This window comes from Piliocolobus tephrosceles, unplaced genomic scaffold (assembly GCF_002776525.5).
Source record: "Piliocolobus tephrosceles isolate RC106 unplaced genomic scaffold, ASM277652v3 unscaffolded_108, whole genome shotgun sequence".
Classification (NCBI taxonomy): Eukaryota; Metazoa; Chordata; class Mammalia; order Primates; family Cercopithecidae; genus Piliocolobus; species Piliocolobus tephrosceles.
The window spans coordinates 973,733-982,851 of NW_022291865.1; the positions used below are offsets into that span (position 1 = coordinate 973,733).

General features: G+C 49.2%; 1 protein-coding gene across 2 annotated transcripts; it reads right to left on the minus strand.

The window, feature by feature from the left end:
- Positions 1-198: 198 nt before the first annotated feature.
- LOC113219834 (creatine kinase U-type, mitochondrial) lies at positions 199-5,246 on the minus strand. 2 transcript variants are annotated; one of them, XM_026447828.1, is made up of 9 exons: positions 5,098-5,246; positions 4,301-4,499; positions 4,000-4,095; positions 3,393-3,614; positions 3,163-3,248; positions 2,919-3,042; positions 1,122-1,256; positions 522-647; positions 199-315 (listed from the first exon to the last, which is right to left on the minus strand). In XM_026447828.1, exons 1-9 carry the CDS (start codon positions 5,244-5,246, stop codon positions 199-201), a joined length of 1,254 nt encoding a protein of 417 aa, XP_026303613.1. The 2 variants fall into 2 exon arrangements, with proteins under 2 accessions (XP_026303613.1, XP_026303614.1); XM_026447829.1 differs by lacking the exons at positions 4,301-4,499; positions 5,098-5,246 and having other exon boundaries at positions 3,393-3,570; positions 4,000-4,010.
- Positions 5,247-9,119: the final 3,873 nt, after the last annotated feature.

Genomic DNA, 9,119 nt, shown 5'->3' on the forward strand with positions numbered 1-9,119 from the left:
GCCTCTTTTCATTTCCTGAAGCCTGCTCCCCTCCTCACCCCACCATTAGAAATAACATAGACAGCTGCAGCATAGCAAAGAGTCTTTACTAGGATGGAGGCAGGGGATGCGGGGGCAGGTCCAGAGCAAGTAGAATGGGCCATCATTAGAGTGAGCAGAACTCCTGGGAATCTTGAGTCATCAGCTGGTGATGGGGAGTTAATGCTTGGTGTGGATGACAGGTGTGGGGATGCGGATATCCTGGCCTCTCTCCAGACGCCGTTCACAATCAATCAAATAGTTTACTCCATCGATGACCAGCTGCACAAGCTCCACCTGAAGGACACTAATCTTTGATCTCTGCTTCCTACAATCTGAGCTTTTCTTTAGCACTGACTGACTTGCCTGCTCATTTCCAATTGCCTCCCCACACGACCTGAATTTCATTTCGGATTATGTTACATACCGGAGGCTCACTCACTGCCATATTTCAGCCCCCACAGACCTATAGCTGTCCTCACCCTAATCCCTTAGGATCTCACCTCTGATTTGCCTAGTCGGTCCAAATTAGAAATATCAAAGACACCGCCTGTGGCAGCAGTGTCCACTCCTCCAGTACCACGCTTTTGGAGTCTTAGGTTCTCCAGGATCTTTGGGAAGCGGCTATCCTAGAGAGGAGATAGGGATTGGGAGCACGGTCGATAGAGGCAGAGACTAGTCCTACCTGAAGGAGCCCTGAACCTGCTCAGAGCTCTGTTTCCTGACCTTTTTTTTTTTTTTTCAGACAGGATCTCTCTCTGTCACCCAGGCTGCAGTGATCACAGGTCACTGAAGCCTCAACTTCCCAGGCTTAAGTGATCCTCTCACCTCAGCCTCCACTACACCCAGCTAACTTTTGCATTTGTAGTAGAGATAGGGTTTCGCCAGGTTGCCCAGGCTGGTCTTGAACTCCTGGGCTCAGGTAATCAGCCCACCTTGGCCTCCCGAGTGCTGGGATTACAGGCATGAGCCACTGTGCCTGGCCTGTCCCCTGACCGTTCAGCCACAACATGTTTGGCTCCTTTCCAAAGAGTCCACTCCCTCCCCATCCACAACCCACCCTTCCTTACTCACACCCCTCTGTAACCCCACAACTCCTTTACTTTGCTTAGCAGGGGCAGTTTGATGTGCACTCCTGCCCGAAGTCCAGTGCCCAGGTTAGATGGACAGGTCAAGATGTATCCCAAACGCTCATTCCACATGAACTCCCAGCCACGTTCTTGGATAAGTCTCTCCACCTGAGTCCACAAAGGTTTTGTTAATGAAAAATCAGGGATATTTCATTAACCCTGGACCCTCCCTTAGCTAGACACACAAGAACACTAGAAATATGTCTAGAACAGAAACTTGGCTGTGAATGGATGACATTGGTCTTTTTTTATGAAAATGGTTTGTTACTGTTTTCATGCATGCACGATGCAAAATTATGATGTGCATAATAATGAGATTGTGAAAAAATATCTTATGTGGAAGAAGAAAACTCGAAGGAGTGGTGTATTAGGGATGATCTAGGGAAATGAACAGAGGCGGTAAACTGAACAGAGAGGACTGATTATTCAATGAGTTCTGCATGCGTCAATTATCTTTGCTTTGCTAATGAGCCTAGAGCTTGGAAGGGTCCTTTCAGACAGAAGATGAGGTGTAAGCTTTGCCAGGAAGAGGTAAGATAACGTTCTGTTAGCTGTGAACGGAGCACCTGTGTCAATGCAGAGAAAGATGAAAACAGAGCAGAAAAGCCAGATTCATAGGAATAGGGGCAGGGGGAAGGCATTTTGCTTCACTTAACCACGTAGTCATGAAGATGACTATTAGAGTTGAAGAGACAAGGGATCTACCAGAGTGATGGTCACAAAGAGCACTACCCAACGTGAGTAAAAGGATCCTGTTTATAGTTCAGAAAGAACCATGGCATAGGGCATATCTTACATGCTGAACATGGGGGAAACCCTTCCATCTAGAATAATAATGCAGCTAACACTTTAACACTTATTAAGCACTTACTTTGGACCAAGTACTTTACCTGTATTTCATTTAATCCCCACAACAACCTAAAATGTAGAAAATCTCATTATCCCAATTTTACAGACGAGAAAACTGAGGTATATAATTTAAAGGTACTTCCCGACCCACGCATAGTCAGAATATGTTATCTATTACTTGCCAAAAATAGTAGAAACTTCTCGGAATCTAAAAGAGGAGCCCTTTTTCTTTGCAAACCTAAAATAGAACTGTATGTTTGAGAATAAGTTGAATTGAGACTAAGATTGAATTGAGTTTATGGGGATTTCTAATGTAGACTTGGATATGGAGACCCAATCTATGTAGGATTGATGATTCAGTTCAACCTCTCATGTAGAGCCACATATTCTAGAACTCGAACCATTCGATTCTCCACCTTCCCCAGTCTCCCTCCCAACTCTCAACTTAAAGCCTCGACCTGATACTTTAACAAGAATGATAGAATCCAGAGTCAAGGCCTACCTTGGCTCAGAACTGGGTGGTTATATTGGAGTCGTGAACACAGCAACCTCTCCCCGCCAACATCAATCTAAGCTCAAATGTTTTCCTTATCTGCACACCTCACCATTCCACTGCACACATCCCAGGCACTGACCTGCCATCTCAGTTATTCCTTTTTTGCATTATCTGGCAACTGCCTTATTCACTTCCTAAGGTTCCTGACACTCTTTCTTTTCCTAATCTTAGGGTGACCACATGTCCTGGTTTTCCCAGTATGGTCCCAGCTGGTTTATACCTTTTTTCCTAGAGTGAGTCCTAGATAGTCCTTTTTACTATCAGACATGTCCTGGGTGGGTTGATAAATTACATAATCTATTTATGCTACTCTTTGGTTTTCCTTATGTCCTCCCACCTAGTTCCCCTACACAATGTTCTCCAACCTCTTTGAGGCCTCGGCAGAATCTTTCAAACACTCTCTTCATGTTGCCACCCTTCTCCATGGAGATGACCCGTGTATGATCCTCCTCATTCACCCAGATCAGGAAGCTCTTCTCATTGTTGTGCCTGAGGGCAGGAAAGGGACAGTGTTCAAGAGGCAAGGCAAGAATTGGGAGAGAGAGAGGGGATTAAGAAAAAGCATTTGTGAGGGCATGAAGGCAAAAGAGGCAAGGAGCAGCCTCATACCAAATTCCACGAGCATCTGGCCAGTCTCGAGCCATTCCTGCTGCAGTCAGCAATGGGGACACAGGCTTATCAAACAGAAAGTGGTCCTGGGAAGAGTAACGGGACTTGGGTTAAGAATCTTCATGGTGGCCCCTGGGCCTCTCAGAGCCCATGTCTCATCTGGCCCAGCCTTCCCTCTGGCTCTTTTTTCCATCTGCTCCCACCAACCAGCGCCCTCTTAAGGCCCTCACATCAATAAGCTGCTGCTGTTCAGCCTCTGTCATCTCACTGAGCCTATAGTAACGTCCAGCCAGGTCACCCTTCAGGCCACTCAGTGCATCCACCACAACACGTTCCACCTCCCGTCGCTCCGCTCGAGTGCAAGCTGGAGGCAGACTGAGTCCTCGGATGCTTCGGCCAGTTCTGACTCTAGAGGACAATACATACCTCTCATCAAAGTAGCCAGAACGGATCTGGGAGATAAGGGAAATGAATATAAGTCACAGAAACACGGTGGGAACTGAGGGCCCCTGGGAAAGGAGAGATCTTCCTTAGGCATTAGAGGACTCTTTGTGCATTCTACTTGCGTGCATTGGAAGAAGAGGCCCGTTGGGAAAGCACTCCAATTGAAGGGGGCATTGCAGACCCTTCCCCAAACCGCCCACCTGGGGCCATGGTGATTCTTATCTATCCCTTTCATCTCCATATATGCTGCCCCTTAAGATATGATTCTTCCCTTACATTAAGATTAAAAGCTCAGCAGTGTAATGACCATGAGTCAAGAAATAAGGTGAAGGGATTGGAGATACAGTGTTGTACACAGGCAATGCAAATCAGAAGTGGGATATTTGAACTCACTTTACTGGCATCCAGATCCGTGGTGTGCTTCATTATCCGGGGGTCATATCCATTGTGTCGCTCTTGGATCACAGGGTCAAACAGGTCAGCAAATACCTAAGGGGAGTTAAGAGGGAGAGATGGTTAAGGAGAGGGGATCCCTCCCCAGACTTCAACTGTGCATTGATTTCACTGGGTCAGACCACTTAAGTATGGGGGGGGCTCAGAGTCTTGGGGGAAAGTGAGAGGTCTTTAAGGGGAAGGAGCTGGGATGACTGGGAAGATGAGTTGGATCATCAGGGAGACTCTGGGGACCCCCTACCTCATAGGTCTCCTCATCTCCAGCCACCATGCCCACAGTCTTGATGAAGGGGTGGCCAGGGTTGTCCACGCCAGTCTGGATACACTGATCTAGCGTCCAACCAGTGGGTGTGGTCTTGTCGCAGAGCCGTGCATAGACTGCTGGGGTCAGGTGACTGGCCATGCAGTTGTTGTGCTTTCGGAGGTCTGGGTACTCAGCGCTGGGGAGGGGGTACCCAGTGACCATGGAGGGAGGGCACAGACCCTAGAACTAGTGCAGTTACCTGGGAGCTGTCCAGTTGGCCATGTCTGGCTTTGCTCCGTGGGAGGAGGGGGAATTACAAAGAGGTTAAACCTTGGTAATCTCTTTAGGGACTTTCAGAGTCTATGCTTTTCTAGTAGTTCTAGTGGCCTCTGGCTGGCCAACTCAGTTTCTCCAGATCAGCTCAGTTCTTTCCTGCCATGACACAACACTAGGGATGGAGGAGGGGAAAAGCCTAAGGAGAGGAATTGAGGAAATGAGGGGAAGAGATGGAGGGGAGCGAAAAGGATAGTTCCCGGCTTTACACTTAGGGATTTGGGCAGCGAGTGCAGCTGGAACTCGTAGGGCCAGAGGTGGTCCTGGCAGGTCCCCAGGAATGTTCTCGCTTTATGGTTTTGGCCCCCACCCCCACCCCGCTGAGGTCTGCAGACTGCACAGCCCTCCAGCTCCAGGGCCTTCGTGATTATAGCCCTTCTCTGTTGCCCATATTCTCATTTCTACCCGCACCTTCAATCACCACCTGCCCCCGCCTCCTCCCGCGCCTCAGGCACTGTTACCTCGGGGGATACAGCCTCCGTCGTTCACTGGCCGCTCGTACAGGTTCCGGTCGGAGCAGAAACCCAGCGGCTAGAGACCCCGCTCCGGCCAAAGCCAGGAGCCTGATTCCCGGGCGGGCGGACAGCAGACGGGAGAAGGGACCAGCCATGGCTTGAGGTCTGGCTACGGGATCCTGGAGTAGGCGCTGGCGCAAGAGAGGATCCGGAACAGGGAGGGAGGATGCAACCGGATAGACTGAGGGCCGGAGCTAGGTCCGAGGCTGCAGCCGAAATGGGGGTCGGATTGGAGGCTGAAGCCGGAATGGGAGCCGGTGCCAACCAGACTGCAGGAGAGGCGCAATGAGCTAGTGGCAGGCGGGCGGAGGAGGGGGAGGCCCCAGCCGCAATCTCCAGGGGTGGGGCTCCCCGAGGCCCCGCCTTCCCCCCCTGCCGCCGCGCTAGGTGCGCGGGGGCAGGGGTGGGCGGCACCCGCCAGGTAATTAGCGGGACCTGAGACTCGCGCGTCTAAAGTCGGGGATGTAGCCCCCACCCGCCCCCGGGATGTGGCGGCCCAGATTTCAGCACCAAGTGGAGGACAGCACCCGCGTGGACTAGCTAAACCCCAACACCCTGCTCCCAAACCCCTCGGTTTAAACCGAAACCTGATCCATCTACCCTGTGGGTGTGGAAGGGTGACATTGCCCAACCTATTCTCTGCTTTCGGCCTGCCCCAGCCTCCTCTCCCTTCTCCCGGGGGCAGCCGCGGGGAAACCGCGGAATAAACACAGATACCAGAGGAGGATATGGAGAAAGCACAGGGTTAGAGGCAGGCACTGGGAAAGACACCCATTGGCTCAAGGTCACCTTTTCCTTAGAACCAGGAAGAGGAGCAAGGTGCTTCCTTGCCACCTCTGTGCACTCCTTACAAGGCTGAGAAAGGAGTGCCTGGCAGGAACCAGGGAAATATTAATTCTTATGCCATCTGTGCTGTGTCCTCCACCTCCACTCTGCACCCAAGTCTGAAGCCCTGTTACTTCCTGCCTCTACTTCTCATGATCCCCCACTTTTTTCCTTTTGTCTGTCCCACTTTCCTCCCCGCCCCCTACCTCGCCTTTGATCTTTTACTTCTCTGCGTCTTTTCCAGACTCAGACGTGTTCGCTGCTCACAGGATGCCCTCTGCGTTTCCTCGGCAAGCTTGCTCACCTGTTGGTGGTGCTGGGTGTGGGGCCGGGGTTGGGCAGGGAATCGTTAGTTTCCTCTTCCTCCTCTCCCTTGGCTTCTCTCTCCGTAGTTCCTAGTTCCTGGGCTGGAGGAGAACGTAAAGTGAGGTGGTGAAGGGTGTGGTGAGATGACTGGGTGTGGGACCGGGACAGGCAGGCACAGGTCTCCAGACACCACATGTGTTTCCTTTCTTGGCTCCCTAATGCTGTTTAATCCAGAGGCAAGTGTTGTACCAGGGCATGAGGTCATCAGGGCATCTCTGCCTTCCTCCTGGTCCCCTCTTCTGCTCTCTCTCCTCATAAAACTCATATTCAGACTTGAGAGGGCTTTGTTTCCTAGCTCCAGGTATGATTTGACCTTTGTCCTGGTAGCAAGGAGAATGAATGCTAGAGTTGAAATAGAGATGAGGGGCTTCAGCGTAGAGGGTCAGTTAAGGTGGAGTGGCACTGTGGCATTAGTCCCTTACCTCTGCTATCCTGTTGTACCCACAAGACAGTAAGATACTCAGAACTCTTAAGAGAGAGTATTTGGGAAAGAGAATTCCCTTTCCATCAAGAACTCCCCCACACTACTCTCATTCCCTTCTTTCCCCTTAGGCCTTCCTTGTGTTCTTTTTTTCCACCTTCTTCATTTGTGGGTATTCTTAGAAGTGTCCACCTCTCCTTTGGGTCCATTCCTTCTTCTCCTGGTAAGACATTAATTGTTAGAGAACAGAGTTATGCAGCTGCAGTGTGGAAAATGTTACCTGTGTTGTGGGACCTCTTTACCTAGGTTAAAAAGTAGCCATGAGTAAATAAATATAACTTCTTAGAATAGCGTGTATTTATTCAGATTATTAGGGAGATGATCTTCCAGAGCTGTAGGGCAGCTATTTGATTGAGAGGGTGGTTACTAAGATTAAGGAATAGGGAGGGGGAAGTGATAATTACAGAAGGAGAAATAAGACAGCCAGAGGAGCAGAGAAATTACCCAAGTTTAGAGAGTAGTTTCCCAAATGTTAACAATAATTCCACTGAGAAAACACATGTACTTGCGCACTTTTCTCTTCTTTTCTTTGAGATGGTGCCCTGTTCTGTAGCCCGGATGTAGTACAGTGGCACGATCACGGCTCACTGCAATCTCTGCCTTCTGGGTTCACGCCATTCTCCTGCCTCAGCCTCCCAAGTAGCTGGGACTACAGGCACCTGCCACCATACCTGGCTATTTTTTGTGTGTGTGTGTGTGTTTTTAGTAGAGACGGGGTTTCACTGTGTTAGCCAGGATGGTCTCGATCTCCTGACCTTGTGATCTGCCTGCCTCGGCCTCCCAAAGTGCAGGGATTACAGGTGTGAGCCACCGTGCCCAGCTACTTGTGCACTTTTCCTATCCCTCATGTGCCTTTGACAGGCACATAATATATTAATGCTCATTTAAAAAGTTATTTTACAGTGTATGGAAGTAATCAATATATGGTATTGATATATGGTATTTTATTTATTTAATAGAATTATTATTGTAAATAGTATTTAATATTTTTAAAGCACTTTACAATTATAAGGAACTTTATATGTATTATTTCATTGAGTTGAATTGGATTGTTCCAATGATTACTAGGGACAGAGTCTACATTTTCAGGGGGATAGGAAGGGAAGTTAACTACCTGGAAGATGCTGTAATAGCTAGTTTGAAGGCTAGAGTGGTGGAGGGGGTATGAGCCTGAGCATGAACTAGGGAGGCATCTATTCCTCTTAGAATAATCTATTGCAGCCCTTAAAATCATTTCTATGTCCATTCAGAAGGCCCTGTGGGGTCAGTACAATGTGGCACGACTGGAAAAGTGGCAAGACCTCTAATGTTGCAGAGAAGAAAGAGGGAACAACTGTCTTGACCAGGGAAACCCCAATGAAGATGCAAAGATAATAAGAACAATAACATACACAATAGAAAATGCTTCCATATTATCAGTACCCTTTAAGTGAGGTGTTTTGTTGTTGTTTTTTGAGACAGGGTCTTGCTCTGTCACCCAGGTTGGAATGTAGTGAGGTGATCTGTGCTCACTGCAAACTCTATCTCCCAGGCTCAAGTGATCCTCCCACCTCAGCCTCATAAGTAGCTGTGACCACAGGCATACGCCACAACGCCTGGCTAGCTTTTGTATTTCTTGTAGAGACAGGGTTTCATCATGTTGCCCAGGCTGGTCTTGAACTCCTTGCACTCCATTACGCTCCAGCAATCTGCCGCCTGAGCCTCCCAACGTGCTGGGATTGTAGGCTTGAGCCACCACAACTGGCCTTAATTAGTTTTTTTTTTTTTTTTCCTGAGACGGAGTCTGGCTTTCTTGCCAGGATGGGGTGCGGTGGCTCCATTTCGGCTCACTGCAATCTCCACCTCCCGGATTTAAACAATTCTCCTACCTCAGCCTCCCGAGTAGCTGGGATTACAGGTGCGCACCACCACATCCGGCTAATTTCTGTATATTCAGTAGAGACGGGGTTTCACCATGTTGGCCAGGATGGTCTCCACTGCCTGACCTCGTGATCCACATGACTCGGCCTCCCAAAGTGCTGGGGTTACAGGCGTGAGCCGCCGAGCCCGGCAATAGGTTTTTAATCCCAGTTTTATGGATGAGAAAAATAAAGTCTCAGAGAAGTTACGTGAGTCGCTTAAGGCTGCACAGCTATTAAAGGTAAGGCCAGGATTCAAATCCAGCTTTGTCTGGAGCATAGAGAAAAACAGGCTGTGGCGATAGGAATCAATTTGTCTAGAGTTCCAGGTCCATCCATTTTCTGGCCTCCTCTGTAAATGTCTCTCTGTTCCTTCCCTTAACTTTCTTATCTGCTTC